Source organism: Lissotriton helveticus, chromosome 5_1 (genome assembly GCF_964261635.1).
Source record: "Lissotriton helveticus chromosome 5_1, aLisHel1.1, whole genome shotgun sequence".
Lineage (NCBI taxonomy): Eukaryota > Metazoa > Chordata > Amphibia > Caudata > Salamandridae > Lissotriton > Lissotriton helveticus.
Genome location: NC_136065.1, coordinates 1,808,855,561 through 1,808,877,099, shown reverse-complemented (window position 1 = coordinate 1,808,877,099; position 21,539 = coordinate 1,808,855,561). Strand labels below are relative to the sequence as shown.

Below are 21,539 nucleotides of genomic sequence, written 5' to 3'. Positions count from 1 at the left end.
ACTGAACAAACACATAGGAATCTGTCCACAAATCACCTTCAGACGGGGCAGAATCTTACGTACGAGATTGAGTCCAACAGTCCCATGCAACAGCAACCTCTCTTCATGGCTGACTCCACGCACCTTAGGTTTTTACAAATGCAGCAGATGGGGAGTCTGCAGATGGGCCAAACACGGGACTAAAACGTTCACTAGTTATGACACAAGGATCTATGAGATCAGATCCAACATCAACTGTACCACTAGATTTGTGATATATTTAATTGAATGCGCCTGTAAGAAACAGTACATAGGAAGCACCATAAGACCTCTGAAGGACAGAATTGGGAAACACATCAGGGCCCTACATCAACAAGATGTCCGATACCCAGTAGCATTACATGAGGCAGTTTGCCCCTCACAAGGCCAATATAAAAGCTTTACGTTTTATGGCATCAAAGTCATTGAACCAAATACACGTGGGGGTAACAGAGAACTTGGATCATGCGCATGCACACTGTGGGCCATGGACTTAACAGCGATCATGAAATGCAATATTTTTAGGGAGATTAACCTTGTATCAGACTACACTCATTCAACGAGTGGTGTGCTTCTTTCTGTTCTGTCCAACCTGCATGTTTCATCTTATGTTAATGTCAGACCGATGTGTTGATCTACTTGTACAAATGTATTGCTTCTCACTGTTATGGCGCACTTGCATTCCCCTTTTGAGTCACTACTGTACATAAGATTGTTGTGCATGCATCAGGACAATATATATTCTCAATACACTGTCTGGTCACACAACCACACTATTATGAGTGTCTTTTCTTTTTATAATAGATACCATTACCCCATTGTGTTTCTCATCGCTTTTACAACACGGGCCTCTTGACCTTTTCATAAGCCGTTCGCCCATGGTCCATTTCTACCACAGCTCAGGCACATAGCTAGTTTATTATCTTTTGGTGATTAGCGGTTTTCACCATGCTTTTGGTGTCCTGAGCTAAAATATTACTTATCCTGCATGTTATAAACTAAGTGTCTAAATCGGGACAATTTACACAAAGCCGTCAAACTCATAGAGCACATTTTGTGCACCCGACTGATATACTAAAATTATTGTCTTTTCCGGAACGTATTCACCCCCTTTTTTCACATCCCTCGTATGGACATCCTTGGACGTTTCAGTGAGCACTGCTATGCCATTAAACTTTAAATGTCCAGGGTCTGCCTTGTTTGCCCCGTTCTGGGTATTCTATGGTTTAAACTCCACATTACTGTGCTTGCGATTCTTTTTAGATTCACGTATCTCTCACTATTTTGAATTAATAAAGTTCTGTCTTCCTGCGTTGAGATATTTGGACAGTGTACGGTCTAGTTGTTGGTAACCCGCGTGTACTGAAACACTTCCGAGATACATCGCGGTCCCCACCATTATTCTCTGGAGGCAAGCCATGGAGGACTTTTCCTGTACTATTCCAGTAAGTGTAGCACACATGAATGGTTAAACAGATTCTCTCGGCCATTATTTACATACCGAGCTTGTGGGCACCTCGTTATCTAACGAGCTATCCTTTGACAGTACTTCCGTTCTTTACAGATAACTAACTTTGACACATATCCGTGTCTTCGTTTTAACCTCCCCTCTCTCACATGGATTTGACGTGGAGCCTGGGAATACAGCTCATCATTGTACTCAAGTAAGTTTGGATAGGGTCACCCTTTAGCCTTAGCAATCTCTCTATATTATGTCACCCCAATCTTTACTAAATCTTCTAGCGAGTGAGTTGTAATGGCCTTTTCAGTTGCTCACACATCGTAAGATAAATTGTCCGTTGAGTCTGCATTACTCCTTGCTTTAACAGTGGGCTGTTATGCCCTTGTCAGTTGCTCACACGCCATAAGCAGAATCGTTCGTTGAGTATTTATTACTTCCTTTCAGATTTAACACTTTGGAACGCATACCCGTGTGTACTACCGTGGCTCCATATAAATCCCGCCACCGTTGTTTCAGGTATGACATGGTTTTTTTAACAGTGTGAGCTTTTCATTTCCTGGCTCATACGATTTTAATATTCACTTTTGTTGCTACTATACATCACCCTACAGATTGGGCAAATTCCCACACACCCAGCGGTACAGACCTGCCGGGTTGAAATTATCAGCGCCATCTCAGTGAGTGTTGCTTCTCGATATACAATTTTCCCGATTAACCTTTTACCTTTTACTTGTCCGGACTGGATAGTTCCGGTCTGTATTATTAGTGCTGATAACTCCTTCCAATTGTATTCCTTTCAGATTACGCCGCATTGCTTACACCGGCACAGGTATTTTTGCAATGCCTCGTTTTCAGTGATTCTTACACCTGGTGGTCCTGCTCCCTCTATGTGGTCCTAAATCTTATCCCCCCCGCACGACCATCCTTTACTTGTGCCCTGTTCCTTGATACTAGTATTTTGGACTTTTGTCACCCCCCGCACTGCCAGTTGTTTCCTCTTGAGATATTTCTCTGTTCCATTCAATACTGTGAATAACCCATTGATTAACTCACTACCAACAGTCACTTCTTGTCCTTATTATAGTCAATGATATCTGGTTACATTCTCCCTATATACTGTTAATGAAGTCTCTGAAACTAGTACTTTGTAGCTTTTGTCTCCCTCCGCACTGCCAGTTGTTTCCTCTTGAGATATTTCTGTTCCATTCAGTACAACTCCTCTGCGATTTTATTTAATTGATTTTCATATGGACTTACATTTAGCGACTTGTGCTAGTTACTCTTGTATGTGAGTGCCCAGGACTTGGTAGTAAGCAAGGCTGAGAGAGCCGGAAGGTAGCCTTTAAGAGTGCCCAGAGCAGAGCCCTGCTGGGCAAAGATAGAATGAAGAGGAGAACCACTGAAAGAGGGACAGAAAGGGGATCTACACCCTTTGCTGTGCACCATGCCACAAATTTGTTCCATCTACAGCCGTATACTGTTTTACATTCTCCCTATATACTGTTAATGAAGTCTCTGAAACTAGTACTTTGTAGCTTTTGTCTCCCTCCGCACTGCCAGTTGTTTCCTCTTGAGATATTTCTGTTCCATTCAGTACTGTGAATAACCCATTCGATTAACTCACTACCATCAGTCACTTCTTGTCCTTATTATTGTCAATGATATCTGGTTAAATTCTCCCAATATACTGTTAATGAAAGCTCTGAATTTAGGCATTGTCGTTTTTACTGCTAGCAATGTGTAGACATAGCACTCTGAGTCACCTGGCAAGGCGCCAACAAAATATATTTTAGTTTAGGCACGGATTTTTCCACCTTCCTTTTTTGGCTGATGTTTAGGATTTCCACTTTTAATGGGTGATATACACCAATGTCACCTGATAGAGGAGTTTGCATCCTTATACAGTCACTCTCCAGTTACCATCACCCCATATGTTGTGTTTACGCCACTTTTGTATCATTCCCAGCCCTGAAGAGTCGGGGGTCCACTTCTCCCTGACGAAACACGTGTCAGCTGGATGTTCTATGCTGATTGATTGACAACGCAAAGAAAATTATATACTCTTGTATATGAGTGCCCAGGACTTGGTAGTAAGAAAGGCTGAGATGGCCGAAAGGTAGCCTTTAAGAGTGCTCAGAGCAGAGCCCTGCTGGGCGCAGGGTGACTGGTGATCAATATATACAGTGAATAAAAACAATATGGTTCCACGTTTGTTAGAGATAGACTTGAATTAGGATATATAGGTATTTATGTTGCAACCATTTGGACTGGAGCGCCTATGTTCGTGCTTGAAGGTTACCAAACGTGGAACCATATTGTTTGTGTTCACTGTATATATTGATCACCAGTCACCCTGCGCCGCCGTCGTTGTTTATTGTCACTTGTTTTGCTACCGTGCCTTCACTCACTCGCACTAAGCACCAAGTACAATTTGGGTCACCAACAAGTGTCTTACTCTGCTCCTTGCAGTGCTGTTATAACTGCAGAATTATCCTGTTTTTCCCCCCTTTGTTCCCTCTCCTTGTACCCAATTAATAAATATGATGTTACCAACACATATGTGAAAAACCAAAAGAGAGTCTCCTTATCTCCTTATGATAATGTTTTATACATATCTGAACTAACTGTCTCTAAATTATACCTGTTGGGATATCATATGTTTTTTACAAGATGACATTACAGATTTTGGGAGGAATGTCAAAAGCTGTCAACTGCCACTGCTCAATCTCCACACAAGGAGGTGGAGACTGAACAGGTTTGCGTGGAGGACCGTCCCCTGCTGCTGCGACAGAAGATCCTCCCGAAGAGACAGTCTGATAGAGGATCGATGGTCATGTTCAAGAGCTCGGGATACCAGTCTCTTTGTGCCCAGTCCAGAGCCACAAGAATGACTTGAGCCCGATCATGCTTGATCTTCTTCAGCACTCTGGGCAGAAGAGATATAGGCAAAAAGGCATATAGAAAATCGCAATTCTACTGGTGACGAGAAGCGTCACCGTCTGAATGCCACCTTGGAAATTCCAACAGGCAGAACTGCTGACATTGCGCATTCTCTTTGGTAGTGAACAGATCTAACAGACTCTCCCCACTGCTGAAAGAGACCTTGCACCACTTCCGAGTGAAGACACCATTCGTGATCGATCATGCATCGGCAGATGAGTTCGTCTGCCCTGGGTTCAGAGAACCTGCCAGGTGTTGGACCACCAGGGAGATGCCCTGATGTTCCAAGCACGTCCAAAGGCGAAGAGCCTCCTCACACAGGGTCCACGACCCCACCCCACCTTGTTTGTTGCAATACCATATGGCGGAGCTGTTGTCCATGAACACCTGCACTACCCTTCCTTTGACAGAAGGAAGGAATGACTTCAGTGCCAGATGAATCGCCCGGAGCGCCAGAAGATTGATGTGGCCGCCCCATCCCAGGAGTGACGCATCTGTCACCACTGTGAACTCTGGTTGGGGAAGGGAGAGGGATCTGCTATTCACCCAATCCTAGTCGGTTAGCTACCACTGCAATTGGTGTGCAGTGCCCTCTGAGATCTGGTTGCAATCAGAAAGATTCCCCTGATGCTGCGCCCACTGAAACTTCTGGTCCCATTGCAGAGCTCACATATGCCACCTGGCATGATCCACCAGCAGGATGCATGAGACCATGAGGCCCAGTAGCCTCAGGGTCAGTCTCACCGAAATCCGGGATAGAGGCTGAAACATCGGTATCATAGCCCGAATATTCCGGGCTCACTGCTCGGAAGGATAAGCCCAAAATTCCGCTGTATCCAGAACTGCTCTGATGAAAAGGAGCTTCTGATGGGGAATCAGGTGCAACTTTGGCACGTTGATAGTGAACCCCAGTGAATGCAGGAGGTCCACCATAGTCTGGAGATGGGAGACGATAGCCTGGGACGAGCCTGCCTTCAACAGCCAGTCATCAAGATAGGGAAAGACTGGAACCCCTGATCTACGCAGATGAGCTGCGACCACCGCCATCACTTTCGTGAACACCAGAGGAGCACTTATAAGGCAGAAGGGGAGCACGGTAAACTGAAAATGCTCATGGCCTACCGTGAACCGTCGGTAACGCCTGTGGGCTGGCAGGACGGGGATGTGGAAATAAGCGTCCTGTAACTCCAATGCTATCATCCAGTCTCCAGGGTCGAGGGCAGACAGGACCTGAGCTAATGTCAACATTTTGAACTTCTCCTTCCAGAGGAAGCGGTTGATGTCCCTGAGATTCAACATAGGACCCAGGCCTTTGTCTTTCTTGGGTACCAGGAAGTAGTGGGAGTAACAGCCACAACCTACGTGTGGCATGGAGACTCGCTCGATTGCTCCGTTGGCCAAGAGAGCCGTAACTTCCTGACAGAGAAGGGCAAAGTGATCCTCCGACATGCGATGGAGTGTTGGTGGCATGGATGGAGGGTAGTCTCGAAGGGGACTAGCTGCAAAACCCACCTGTCCGACGTGATGTTGTGCCAGTAGGAGAGGTGATGGCGGAGCCTGCCGCCCACTGGCAACTGGTGGCCATGAAAGGTTGGACTAGAAAGGTTTGGATGCTGCTGCAGAGGGGGCACTGGTAAAATGGCCCGTCTCCTGGCCCCCAGACTCACGGCACTGGGTCCAACTTCCCTGGCCGCTCAGAGGCTGGGTGGCTTGTGCCGGCCTGTGGCCCTGGGTGAATTGTGGTGGGGCACCCCTTCTGTAGCCAAAAAATGGGCGAAAGGCAGACTGAACTGGGAGAGGTGGCACCAAGACCCAAGGATCTGGCCGTAGCTCTAGAGTCCTTGAAGCGCTCGAGTGTATTTTCCGCCTTGTGGCCAAACAGGTGACGACGATCGACGAGCATGTCCAAAAGGGTTGATTGGACATCTTCGGAGAAGCCACTGGACCCCAGCCAGGTGTATCGCCTCAAGGCTACTGACATAGAAATTGTTCTACCCAGCGAGTCGGCAGTATCCAGCCCACATCCAATGGCAAACTTTGCTGCGTCTCTACCCTCTGCAACGGCACAGGAGAGTATGACCTGGGCCTCCTCCGGGCACTGTGGCAGCACTTGTGCAGCCGTGTCCCACACAGAGTGGGTGTAGCGACCCAAGAGACATGTGGTGAAAACCGACCAAAGTCCTAAGCTGGCGGAAGAAAATATCTTCTTCCCTCGATGGTCCAGCTTCCTGGATCCCCTATCTGGGGGAGCAGTAGGGAACGTGATTTTGGAGGTTGAAGCTTGGACCACAAGCTCTCAGGGGTAGAGGGAGGAAAATTGGGTCACCCCGGGCTGGGCTGTAGCATTGGGCAATCATCCTATCCACAGAAGCCCCTGTGCTGGGCTTGGACCAAGTGCCCAGAAGGATGTCTGTGAGGGCCTCATTGAACGGCAGCAGGGGCTCCAAAGAGGCCACTACCAGTTGAAGCATCTCAGTCTGGAGGTTATTCCTGACTGCCAGTGTAGGAAGCTCATGAATCAAGGCCTCAGCCGCCCTACGTAGGCACGGTAGGGGGAGGAAGCATACCAAGGTCTGGGGATGTATCCAGACCACTGGCCTCACCCACCTCCTCTATTCAGTCTGGCTCTTCAAGCTAGTCTGCCAGAGGGTCAAACCGACCCCTCCCAGTCCTCCTCACTCTCCTCTGGTTGCTACTCAGGGCGATAAGGAACACCAGGGTAGAACAGTGGTACAAAAGTACCATCCTACGCCAGTCTGGCTCCGTGCCCAAGTCGGGAAGGAGGCCGGGGTCGAAGGCAGCCGGGGGCACAACCGGTGATTGAGGTGGCGGAGGAGTCGTCGGAGCCGGGGAAGCTATTGTGAGGTCGATCAGCACCGATCCGGATCCAGACTTATCGACATCCCATTCGGCTACAAGATCACCCGCAGAGACCGCACCAACGGAGTCGGAGGAGGAATCGCCATCGTCCACAAGAACAGCATCAGGGTCTCGAGCACCGACGACGCGCTCAGCACCGCCGAACACATGCATTTCCAGATCTACACAGACCCTAATTCCACCATCCGAGGCATGCTCATCTACCGACCCCCCTGCCCCCACCCCCAGTTCAGCAACTCCATCGCCAACTTGATCAGCACGCACGCCCTGACCTCCACTGCCTACATCCTCCTTGGAGACCTGAATTTTCACCTTAAGAACAACAACGACAACAACTCCACAACCCTGATCGATAACCTCGCCAACCTCAGACTGAAGCAACTCATCATAACGACCACCCACTCCGCCGGCCACACGCTCGACCCAGTCTTCTCCTCAAGCCCGTACGCCTCCATCAGCCACACCACCGAACTCCTCTGGACCGACCACCGCTGCATCCACTTCGCCTTCCAGAAACCCACCACACCCAACAGATCTCCCACCGCTGCTGGAGCAAAATCACCGAGGACCAACTACATGCAAACCTTGCTCTCAGCCCACCTACCAAACCCTCCAACACCGACGACGCTGCCCACAGCCTCAGATGCTGGATCGAGGACTTCGCCAACACCCTCGCCCCGCTGAAGAAACCCCCCCACAGAGACACCAGCAAGATGGCCAGCTGGTTCACCCCAGAACTCCAAGCAAGCCTGCCGGAAACTAGAGAAGAAATGGCACAGTGAACAAACTCCTGACATCCACGCAGCACACAAGGACGCCATCCGCAACCACCACCACCACCACCTCATCAGGACGGCCAAGAGGACCGCCTTCAAAGACCGCCTTGACAACAATGCACAGAATAGCAAGGAGTTCTTCAACATCGCAAAGGAACTCTCCAACCGCAGCTCCAACACAAAGACATCCCGCCGTCGCAAGCCCTGTGCGACTCCCTCGCCACCTTCTTCCACCGCAAGATAGCAGACATCCACGACAACTTCAACACCCAGACAGCCCCAACAGACGGCAACAGAACAGACCCTCCGTACACCATCGACCACGACCCCCTACTAGCCTGGTCCAGAGTGAGCATCGATGAGACCATCAAGACCATGCGCTCAATCCCCTCCGGCTCTCCATCGGACCCATTCCAGCACCACGTCTTCAACAGAGCAAGCAGCACCATCACACCCCACCTGCGCAATGTCATCAATCTCTCCCTCGAGACCACGACCTTCACAGAGATCTGGAAATATGATCAATGCCCTACTCTAAAAACCTAAGGCAGACCCAAGAGACCTCAGGAGCCCATCTCTCTGTTCCCCTTCCCGGCCAAGGTCATCGAGAAAACCGTCAACAGACAGATAACCCGATACCTCGAAGCAAACCGAATCCTGGACCCTTCCCAGTCAGGGTTCCGCAGCAACCACAGCACCGAGACTGCCCTCATCGCCGCCACCGATGACATCAGGACCCTGCTGGATAACGGCGAGACAGCAGCACTCATCCTCCTAGACCTCTCTGCCGCCTTTGACACTGTCTGTCACTGCACACTAAGCGCACGCCTCTATGCCGCAGGGTTCCGAGACAAGGCTCTGGATTGGACCACCTCCTTCCTCTCCGGCAGAACCCAGAGCGTCCGCCTCCCCCCTTCTGTTCCAAAGCCTCCGAGATCATCTGCGGCGTACCCCAGGGATCCTCCCTCAGCCCGACGCTGATCAACATTTACATGGCCCCGCTCGCACACGTAGCCCGAAAGCACAACCTCAACATAATCTCCTACGCCACTCAGCTGATCCTCTCCCTCACCAAGGGCCCCATCACAGCCAAAGCCAACCTCTATGAAGGAATGAAGGCCGTCGCCGACTGGATGAAGACCAGCCGTTTGAAGCTGAACTCGGACAAGACGGAGGGCCTCATCCTCGGCTCCAACCCTTCAGCCGGGGACGACTCCTGGTGGCCGACGGCACTAGGGGCAGCCCCGACACCCACCAACCACGCACGCAACCTGAGAATCATCCTCGACTCAACGCTCTCAATGACCAAGCAAATCAACGTCGTCTCCTCTTCCTGCTTCAACACCCTCCGCATGCTCTGCAAGATCTACAGATGGATCCCGACAGATACAAGAAAGACAGTCACCCAGGCCCTCGTCAGCAGCAGACTCGACAACGGAAATGCCCTCTACGCAGGAGCCCCGACCACGCTCATCAAACGACTACAACGCATCTAAAATGCCTCGGCACGACTGATCCTCGACATACCACGCCACGGCCTCATCACCCCCACCTGAGGAACCTGCACAGGCTCTCCGCCAACAAGAGGATATCCTTCAAGCTCCTCACCCACGCACACAAGGCACTCCACAAGACTGGCCCAGCCTACCTCAACATACGGCTCTCCTTCTACATCCCCAACCGACAGCTACGCTACGCCGACCTCTCACTTGCCACCGTCCCGCGCATCCGAAGAACAACCACCGGTGGGAGATCCTTTTCCCACCTCGCCGCCAAGACATGGAACACCCTCCCACTGAGCCTACGACAGACCCAAGATCTGCTGACCTTCAGGAGGATACTCAAGACCTGGCTGTTCGATCAGTAGCGGCTCCAGCACCTTGAGACACTCGTAGGTATGTAGTGCGCTTTTCAAATGATTGATTGATTCATTGATTGACCTGGATCTAAGGGAGCCCTCTGGAGCCAAGGCCGGAGCCATCAGCATCGAAGGCCGAGGGCCCTGAGCCGAGTCTGTCGGGCCGGATGGCACGTCAGCGGAGTCGGATTGCCCAAAGATGGAATGGAGGGCTTCATAAAATGCACAGAGCTAGGCAGGGGATGCACCAGCTCCGAGACAGGAAGGGAAGCATGGAGCAGGTCCCAGTGGGCTCTGAGGGCGGAGCTGGGGAACGATGACCCTCCGTGTCCCACTTTGCGTTGACCGACGGACGGGGAGAAGGTGAAGAGTGACGATGCTCCTTCGCCTTCTTCTTGTGCTTTGACTTACCCAAAGACAAAGTCTTCGAGGACGAATGGTGGTGGTGGTTCCGTGACCGGTCCCGCAACCTTCCCCTCGACCGGGACCTCGAACTGTGCCAAGCGCTGCTGGGCCTCCAAAAGCTTTTGGGACCGCTTCCGCAAAGATTTAGGATTCAGAGCCCAGCAGTCAGAGCACGACTTCGGGTCGTGGTCGGGCTCCAGGCACCAAATGCACATGAGATGCGGATGGGTGACCGACATTAGCTTGTGTCACAAGGCTTGTAGCCGGGTCAACGACTTGACATCCCTTGCGCATCAGGAATCAAAACTAATTCAAAAAAGAGATCGACTAAAGTTGAAAAAGGTTAGTCAAAAAGTGACTGAGAGTACCGCCCTCTCCGGATCTGCGCTGGTTGGCACGGAAAAAGAAAGTACTGACGTCGGCGCGTAGGGGCGGCGTCTAAGTAGATACCGCAACGTCATCCCAGCATTCATGACGCTGAAGACGAACGCGGAGTCGACCAACCTCACCTACCGACAAGCAGGTGTATTGCTGAGAAAAAATTCTCCGGATCCAGTCTGACGCCTGGGTGTAATTCTAAGGTAAGAAATGTATAACTAATAGTCACTTTCAAATATGCCCTTTTACTCACAATGGTGTTTTAAAAAATTTTTTTTTATTGATTTTCCAAATAAGAGCATACCAAAAATGAATCTTCCCATTTACTACATGCAACGTCCATTGAATTCTACTACTGACGATATCATCAATCATTTCTTGGTACATCCCCCCCACCCGTATCCCTCCCCCCTCCACCACCGGTGTGCCTCCGTAGCACAATCTTTCAGCTATTACTGGATGTTAGTATCCCATGCATTAATGATCGTGAAACGGTTGTGTTACAGTACGGGTCAAAACATAGCTACTCAGAAATCCCCATTGAGTCCATCAATCAAGTCCCGGTTCCTTCACTTCATGTGCATCTTGCTACTCCTCCAGTTCTGACCCCTCCCCTGATCATGACTCTGGGGTCTGCAAAGCCCCACTAAGGCCTCCCACGCCCTCGCCGCCTCCAGCGCCTTTTCATTCTTCGTTCTCAAGGCCTACTGCAGCCTAAGCGCACTTTCACTCTGCGCCCATTTTAGCATCTCCACCGCCACCTTCCCAACCCTGGCCCCCTTGCCAATTTTCAGTGCATTGTGATTTCTCTTTTAGCCAATACGAGGCCCAGGTCTATAAACTTACTTGTCACTTTCGTTCTGGTGGTATGTGGGAACCAGTGTAACAAACAAACTCCCATATCTAGTTCTAATGTACGGTCCGTTACATGGCACAGTCGATTCAGTACCCCCTTCCAATACGCCCCTTGACTTGTGCATCCCCACAACATGTGCTGAAAGTCGGCTCCCTTCAAACTACACCTCGGGCACTGAGCAGCTACCGCCTTAAAGTATTGATTGAGCTTGACCGGTGTCAAATACGCCCTGTGCAGGATGTAGAATTGTACCAGTTGGAATCTAGCATTCCTCAAACATTTCCAGGCCCTCCTAATTAGCTGGTCCCACGTTGTCTCCGGAATTTCTCTACCCAGGTCTTGCTCCCACTTCCCTTGCAACGTACGCAGTGGCTCCTGAGCTTCAGTTAACATGCGCCTGTAAAGGCATGTAATGGCCTTGACGGTTCCCACCGTTATCACCACATATTGGCACACCATGGATGTACGTGGTTCCGATAGACCCATCCCCCAATAACGCAGTATAGCGGAATCAAGCGTTGAATGCAGCAAGTAATCCCCCCGCGGTAGATCATATTTCTGTTGAAGGGTTTGAAACGGCAACAGAGTTTCATTTTCATAGAGGTCTCCCAGCACTTGTAGCCCTAAATCTTCCCAGGTGGCCAGCGCTGCCCAGTCCCCGCCATGCGGTAAGGCTGTACACATTCCCAGCGATATCTCCGGGGCATACGGACGACTGAAACCAGCCCTCCTTTGCCTCCGATTACAGCACAACCGCAGTGAGCGTTTTCTGCCTGAGAAGGATCAAAGATAAAACGTACGGCGGGATCCATCGCCCTTCAGGGTCATCCAGGCCACGGAATCCCCGAGCCACAGCCTGGGTGAGCCACTGCAACTGCGCTGCAAGATAATACCATTCAAAATCTGGCACGGCCATACCACCATGCGCTCTCGGACGTATCATTGTAGCCATAGCAACTTGCCGTCTTTCCGCTCCCCAGATAAATCCCACTGCCATAGAGCGGAGCTGCTAAAAAAATGGAGCCCGGCACCCAGACTAGCAACGTCCGAAAATAATACAATAAACACGGAGCGCCACCATCTTCAGGAGTGCCACCCGACCCGCTACCGACAATGGCAATGTACTCCAAAACCCAAAACTACCCCTCAGTCCGCGTATTGCCCGCCCTAAATTACCCTCCCAACAAATCCTCCGGGGTGTGATATACGTTGGTGCCTAAATAAGGTAAGCATCGGGGTTCCCAGCGGAGTATAATCTGGGAACAGGGACACCTTACTATTGTTAACTTTGTAGGGGCTCGTAGTGCGTGCTCTCTGGAGCAGTAGGTCCCTATCCTTATAATGAAGGAGATGTGCCGCCACAGGCCTGGGCGGCCGCCCAGGTGTCAATGGACGGGCCGGCACCCCATGCGCCCTCTCCAGAGTATAGAATGGCGCCAGGGCCTCTGGGTCCACCTCTGTACACAGCCATTGCTCCAGATAATCCACCATGTTGTCCCCCTCCACTTCTTCCGGAAGACCAACTACCCTTATGTTATTTCTTCTGTTACGCCCTTTGGTATCCTCAGCCCTTCGTTCCAGTATTTGGAGTCTGCGGTTGACCTCCCCCATCTGAACATCAATAGCCTTCTGCGCTGGCTTCAAGACCTCCAAGGTAGCCTCAGTTTGCTTCACACAGTCGACCAACTTTCCATGTTCTGCCCGCATGAGACTCAGTCCCAGCGATACCTGTGCAATGTCCTGGTGTAGCGCTTCCTTCGTGTCTGTGATATTACTCACAATGGTGTTGCAGGTATATTTCAGTTTTTTAATCTCATCTAGTAAGGAATTATGAAAGGACTTGATATGTGATTTTTTTAAAAGAAAGAAACACTGAAACGACTATAAACTCCTATAAAGGTTCCCGGAAGCAAATCTTTGCTTTTCTCACTCGAGCTCGAAGCCATCTTCACCTTTTTAGGCACACTGATTTATCATCCCTCAGGTCCCGCCTCAGAATTCAGTCAAGGGCTATCAGAATTAAGAGCTGAACTTAACCTGCAGAAGCTTAATTTTACATTACTAGAAGACCTCAATCTACATTTGACAATGATAGCTATGAAAACGTAAAAAACTTTCACGATATGGCAGCCATCCAGATGACTCAACTCGTAAAGCAACAAACCCACAAACTGGGCCACCTACTAGAACCTATCCTCTCTAATATCAATTAGCTCATAAGGATATGCTTATCCTAATATACTGGATGGACCACGACTTAGTGCCCTTTTCTCTGCACACATTCCTGCATAAAAATAAACTGCCCATTTCCACCAAGCTAAGGCGATGCAGGTCAAAACTAGATACTGTAAGCTGGGAAAGCTCTCTAGCCGAATCCACCCCAAGTATTGAAGGAGAAATTGGTGAGAGATGTAACAAGTTTGAGAACTGGCTCAGAGTTCTCTCTGGACACTCTGGTCCCCATAAAGCTCCAGGGGCCAAGTCGCCCAGCTGAACCTGCCCCGTGGGTCTCAGCAAATCTTGTGGAATTAAAAAATAAGCAAAAAATCTAGAAATAGAATGGAGAAAACCGTACGGTGGGCCAGGAAGGCATTATACAAAGACAACCATTAAAAAATACACATTTTCGATAAGAAAAGCAAGAGTCTGTTACTGCAGCGCCAAAATTGGAAGTTATTCAAACTGGTAAATAGCCTTATGACGCCAGCCTCGAGTCAAATTTGCATTACTCCCTTAGAGGAGCGCTGTAACATGCTTGCAATCATTTTCTTAGGAAAGATGAACAACATTCTGCTAGCCCTACCCAAAGATGTTATCCAAAGCTCTGCACCTGTCGCAGCAATACCGGCAAAAATCACACTGGCGGCCTTCCCTCAAATGAGCAGGGAAGCAACTGAGGAGATTTTCGGGACCATCAAATCAGGGCTACCGATCGACCCAGTTCACCCTGATATATTAAGAAGAGGAGGAAACACAATCTTTCCACAATAACAGACATATATAACTACTCGCTGAATAGCAGCACGGTCCCCCAAGCATGGAAACATGCAGTGGTTAAACCCCTCTGAAAAAGCCCTCGGAGACCCCCTTCTCGCAGAGAACTATCGGCACATTTCCCTACTTTCTGGGGTTAGTAAGACCCTGGAGAAATATGTCAACAAGCATCTGTCTGCCTTTGGAGGCTCACACCATCCTACACCCAACTCAGGTTTAGTGGGGCAGCAGCACATAAAATGCGCTATTAGCCACAATCAGAGGCGCAACTAAAGGCAAATTTCGGGGGGGCTAAGAAAAAATTTCGGGGGGAGCTGAACATTTAATCAGTAGGCAGAGTGGAGCTGCAGGGCCTCCAACAAGGGGTGAAACAACTGCAAGGCCTAATTAACATTCAAATGGTCTTTTAAAGACCTGTGAAACGTTCGGGTGCGGCTGTGTGTGTGCCCGGGATCTGTCTCATCCCGGGCTGCCACACACGACGGGGGGGGGGGCTGAAGCCCGGTGAGTCCAATGGGTGTTGCACGCCTGGCCACAATGGAAGAACTCAGAGCTATATTGGACCAAGGTTTCTCAGCAGCAATGATTTTGCTGGAACTGAGTGTGACCTTCGACACCGTTTCACACCCTGTCCCAATTCAAAGGCTAAAAGAGGCAACAATTATCAGAAATGCTCTCAAATGGCTTACAGCCTTTCAAAAGCATAGGAGGTTTCAGGTTAAGGAGGATTCATCGCTCTCCTCAACTCATGCATTGAAGTGTGGAGTTGCACAGGGATCTTACTCAAGTCCCACTCTTTCCAACCTCTAGGTACACCCACTGGAAAGAATGGTGCAGGCTCATGGGCTTGCTCTGGTTTCCTATGTAGATGACAAACAGATCGTCATATCACTCGCTGCAGACACTAACAAAACCTCTGATCAGCTAAACGCCTGTCTCAAACAAGTAACAAACTGGATGTCTGATAGTTGTTTGAAATTGAAGGAGGATAAAATTGAGGTTTTCGTCGTAGGAATCAACCCCTCTTGCTGGTTGGAACTCCACTGATATGATTAGCTCACCCTTCCCTCACCCTCCCCTACAGTCAAGGGCCTGGGATTCTGAAAAGAAACAGGCTATCCATGGAGGTTCAGGCCAAGAAACTGTCCACATGCTGTTTTGGAATTTTCCGTACTCTGAGAAAACTGTTAAGCTGGCATTCAGCTCCACTCCAAAGAGCAGTTGTACAGGGACTAATCAACTCTTGTCTGGATTATGGATACCCCCTCTACCTAGACAGTCCCAAATATGTGACAAATCGACTGAAGGTAATCCAGAATGCTGCAGTGCGGATTCTCTCAAAAATCTCCAAGAGTTCAACTATTCTTAAATTAGCTCACAAGGGGCATCCGGGAATGTCTGCCATGAAGCCTCTTGTTCATATTCATTTTTGGTGGTTAGGAATGGATAGGATGATTTACAGGACTGTGAGAGAATGTGAAGAGTGTGCGGGAAGTGAGAAGATGTTGAGGATCAGTTTCCTCCTACGAAAAGTTGTGTGTGGCGTAATTTGCCATGGCTTTTGATATATCTGGACCTTCCAATTTTTTACCTACTCATTCTCTGTTTGCGTTAGTCTCAATTGATTATCTTTCAAAAAGGCCAGAGGTCAAATTAGTGTCACAAACTACCACAGGGGTTGGTGGTTGCATTTTCTGACAAAGTTTTTGCCTGAGTAGGATGCTCCTCGGTGTTGGTCACGGGCAATAGGGTGCAGCTCACTAGTGGTGAAATTGAGACTTTTCTTAAGCATTGCAATGTTAAACATATAACTATGCCTTTTATGAACCACATGGAAATGGTCAAGTAGAGAGGTTTAACCGCATATTGAAGGGTTCTGGTGTGAAGGCACATCGTCAGGGTGATGATTGGAAAGATATTTTGAGGGAAAGGTTATGGCTGTACTGCATAGCTCAGCATGCTACCACTGAGGTCACTCCATTTACATTACTAAAAGGCAGCAATCATGATTTTTGCTTGTATCTGTGGTGGTTTAAGGAAAAGTGGAGAAGCAAAGATGCTGAGTGGAATGTGACTGATGTTGCTGAAAGAGTTAGGAGAAAACAGATTAAATCAAAGGAATGGTATGATACTGAGTGGATCGGGAATTCTCATTATATCAAGGTTGGAGATGAGGTGAGAATTCTCAAACCTGTTTTTTTTTAAAATAAGGGATTATCCAGGTTTGGAAAGGCTATGAAAGTGATGAATGCAAAAACAACGTTGATGGACAGAATGCAGACCAATATCATACATTCACCCCAGTACAGAGATCTGGGCCTAAATCCATCGTTTTTTTGCTCCCCATGCCATTCCAGTCTGAACCCAGCCATATGTAAATCAGTCTTGACCCTGTGCCCCATGGGAATAGTCTAGCCTGAACTGCCAAGACAGGTCCTCCCTGGACTGGAAACAAGCATCCTAGGACTGGTTTTGCTCTTTCAGCCGTCATCAGCCAGGATAGCTTGATTCCAGTGGCATGGAGAGCACGGGACACAGCGTCTGAGCATATCCGTCCTACTCGGGGTGAGAAATGCAAAAACAACAGTTGAAGGACAGAATGCAGAACAATGTCATACATTTACCCCTGTACAGAGATCAAGCATTTACTAACTGTGTGAGAACCCAAGAGGGCAAAGTATGGAATGTGAGGAGGGTTGCAAGGTGTAATGGTGAGGGCATGAGCGGTAAGGACATGTGGGGAAATAAGGACACTGAGGAAAGACACAATGGTTCATGGTGAAGCTTGACAATAGAGTACCACATAGTTACTATGATGTGAATAACAAAGCAAGTATGGTGTCTCATGACCCTATCGAAGTGTTAGCTGATTCTGCAGCTTCCAGGGCCAAGGGGGGGGGGGGGAAGCAGAGTCAGACATTCTCCAAGAATATTTGTGGATTTTGTAAATTAGGAGATGTGTTGCTCCCATTTTCTTCCTCCCCCTTTTTAGGTTAGATTTTAGTTTTTTTAGTTTATTGGATTTTTCCATTTTTTGTTGTTGTTTGGTTTAGTTTTTATTTTCAAGAAGAAAGATGTGTTGCATTGTTACTTGAATTAGAATATATTTGCATACATTCTATGCACATTCCATGTTATGTTTAGGAGTGCGTTCTGGACTCCTGATGAATGTTGACCTGGAATTCCTAGCTGCACTGCAATTGAACTGGAGCTATCATGCCTATAGGACGCTATGCTGTGCTATTAACAATAAACCTTTACTGGATTACTGGATCTAGTAGGGTCATAATACTACAGGTCCCATGGTCAAGAGAGCAAGATGTGGAGGAAGTTCCTTTGCATAACTGGTACCTATACTCTGGAACGCTCTGCCAACGCACATCAAGCTGCACAAATCAGAAATCAGCTGAAAACATACCCAATCTAATCTCTAGGCAGGCAAGCAGTACCTTCAGCAGAGGTTTATTACCAGCACTAGGAGGCCGGGTGAGTAGCCATGCGCTATATACGTTCCAAAGAGTAGAATAGAATCTCTTGCTGAGGTAAAACAGGGACTTTGTGGCCAAGTGACTAGAGTCAGATTTGACAAAAACATGATCCACATTAATGTCGAAGTGGCAGGAGGACACAAAAAGTAATCGCTTTTCTTTTAATGATCTGACTAAGTACTATTTGTTTCATGAGCTGAATCGAACACTTTCAGGGCACCCTCATTATTCCCCTTGGAGTTTTTTGTTCCCGTGCTTTCTGGCAGGCATCTTACAATATCTGCCCTGCTTTTTAGTAGAACTGCTAGCATTCTGTGAAGGAGAATCTTGTGTATGCAGAACAAAGAAAACCATTCTAGAATGTTCCCAAGCTGGTGAGTTCATAAACGAAAGCAGCTACTGTCTCTGGATTTAGTGTGTAATCTTCACACATTGTACGCCTATTCCCTAACCTTCTCCTGATTTCTGGTTTGTTAAGTGTGCATAACTGCCTCTTCTGGACACGTGTTCCTGGCAAGGCACCCTCACCTTTTGACCTGCCACTACATCAAATCATCTTACCAGACTGGAGGGATCCACTGATGTCAAGGGCGTTTGCTGCAACTTCTACTGAGGTAGTTATGAAAGCCGCAGATGACATAAAGTGAAACGTCAACTGGCAAAGTCACAATGAAACAATATAATTTCCACCTTCTACCTGATTCTCTTCTAAAATTCTTCCTCTGAGACCTCCTCAAAGACCAGCTGTTTTATTCAGAAGCTGCCTACCAAGAGTTCCTCTACGACAAGTGTCTCAACTGAGCTTTCTACTTGAATCATGTGGATTTCTGGCCAGAATGTCTGCCTCTTTGGACCCCTTGTACACCTTCTACCTACATGTTCTGTAGGCCTCTTACCCAGATCTGTGCCTCTTTACAGTTTTCTACCTGGATCTTCTGCAAGCCTCCACCCTTGTCTCCTCAAGAGCAATCTCAAGTGTGTTGACACCAGAAGTCTTATGTAAGCATTATGTTTATTATCACAAGTGTACCTTCAATCAGGTCTGGCACAAGCTGTTGATTTGAGTCTTCTGTAAGGTCCAGAGCTGGACTTCATTTACAAACCATCCTTGGAGACGTGTTGTAGCATCCTATTGGTTCTCATCTAGACATTGTATTTGATTGTGGTCATCTTTCTAGCAACCTTCTGTTTGCATCTTATCCATCCCTTCTATTTTGGTTTTCGACTGCAACCCATTATATAAGCCTATTTCTACCTATATCTCATCTAGGTTTGATTACATTTCCATATCTACGCATCTTTTCACTACGTCTCATCCAGACCTCCTACTTGGATCACCTGAAGACCACCCATGTGGACGAAATTTTTGAGTACTTGAGGTACTGGGCAAGATGAGGCTTTTGGAATTTCAGGTTCATGTTTTTCTCATTGGTGCTGTATTGTGGCACTGTCAACTATCAGTTGCCTTTGAGATTGTTGGAAAGGTAGATATATTCAGGCAAAGACCCTGCCCTGCGTTTTTGATGTTTGAAAATGCAGCATACCTGGAAGACATGAGCTTTGAGCTGCCTTGCAACTGCAAACCTGAAGAGGTTCCTGCTGTCGTTTGGTACTACCAGAGACGCCTCGGCAGCAATGAGACAACCGTCCTGACTGATTATAATGGCACAACCTTTGTGGATGCAACCAACATCCGTCGAGGCACCAGCGTTTTGCTGCGTTTCTCCATACGGATGTTTAGCCTCATTGTTTTCAAGACACAGGTAGAGGACACAGGCCACTACATATGTGGCAATCGGCAAGGGGCATACTTTTATGGCTATGACATAGATGTGCAGAGTTCAAGAGATGCCATTGTCCTCTTTGCAGACAGAAACCAGCATCCTACAAAGGACCAAGAGGAAAAGCGCTTCTCAGTCTTCACCACCTTCTGGGACTGGACCATATGTGACCGCTGTGGGGTCAGAGGGGAACAGAGGAGGATTGGGATGTGCTATGTGAAGAGTGAATACCTCTTCACTCGGTACCGCAAGGCCCTTCAGAATGTGGCCTCCTGTGGTTCTGCTGCTGTACCAGGACGCTTCAAGAGGATGATGATAGCTCGGAAGACTGAGATCCTAATCCGGAGCTGCACCATGCCTTGCAGAAAAGAGAAGGAGGATAGGATAAAAAGCTACTTGACCCAGAAAATCAACAATGTTATCACCGGGATGGGATCCAAAATATCCATCCCAGATGTTCCCACGCAGTTCTACAGCCTGCAAATGGGCTATACACTCGTTATAAGCTGTCCAGATGCAAGGCCAGAGAGTGCTGTTGCTTGGGATAAAGATGATAAGCGACTGTACCGGACGGAGTACCTCTCTGGTGGAAATCGATCTAGGAGAGTCTTCATTGACCATGGAAACCAGTTGCACATCACATATACTATGGAAGAGGACAAAGGGCTTTACTTCTGTTGGCTTGAAGGAAGGCGGACTGCTGGTTTTCATCTTTTCGTGCTTCGCAAAAAAACGCGGGCTCGCTCAATCAGTGACCCAGAGACTATTTTTGCGATGAAGCTCATCCTAGTTAGCTATCTATTCCTCTTCGTCTTGTTTGTTATAATCCACATCTGCAAATGCATCCTTTACATGTGCGGATGTGGCTAAGGTAGAGCTCTCAGTGCATCCATTCCCAATTGTGACCTTGATATGTGTTTTTCTCTGTTTAGTAATGTAAATATACAAATTCATTTAGAAATTATATCAGTGACTGGGCAAATATTCTCTGTACTTTGGCTTGATGGTTTTTATTCAAACGTAATATCATAGCTCTTTTGAAGCCCTGCCAACCTAGGCGTACTTCACAAGCTTTACTCCATACAAGAAGGTTATGCTAATAATGCTGTCAATGTAACTCATGTCTTTGTGCTCGGGTAACTGTCTACCATGATAAACATTTCATATATAGGACCCAAACTGAACATTTGCTTATTCGCTGATTACATGGAAACACAGAAATGGAGTGTCCTTCAAAGACTCTCCACTATTTTTTGCTTAACTTGGTCTTGTCTGTTTGGGATTGGTCTTCCAGTGTGGGTTCCTGCTTTCGGTAGTGGTTCCATTTATTCCTTGTCCTCTGATATTTTCCAGGTCCTGTTTGGTGAGGGTGATGCTGCCGCCCTCAGCAAATGGGATTGGCTTTGATATGGACTCCCACCTCACTCTCCCCTGCAAACAACTTATCAGGCCACTTTTGGAACAACCGCCGTCACACACACATACATACACATCTCACTTCATTGCTCACACCTCCAAGAATTACCCCCACACAAATAATTACATCATCTAGCTGTTGTAGTCATAGGTCTGGGTCTTTCTACAAGTGTCTGGAGCAATTCTGGTAGGCCGTACATTCTTTATTTCGTGTAGGACTCTTTTTTTTACAGCAACAGCAGGTAAATCCTGCCAGGTCTCCATCCCCCCTCCGCCTCTCCCCATCT

General features: G+C 48.1%; 1 protein-coding gene across 1 annotated transcript; it reads left to right on the top strand.

Moving 5' to 3' along the window:
- Window positions 1-19,446: 19,446 nt before the first annotated feature.
- On the top strand, window positions 19,447-20,706 carry FAM187A (family with sequence similarity 187 member A). The gene has a single exon (XM_078640661.1). It carries the CDS (start codon window positions 19,447-19,449, stop codon window positions 20,704-20,706), a length of 1,260 nt encoding a protein of 419 aa, XP_078496787.1.
- Window positions 20,707-21,539: the final 833 nt, after the last annotated feature.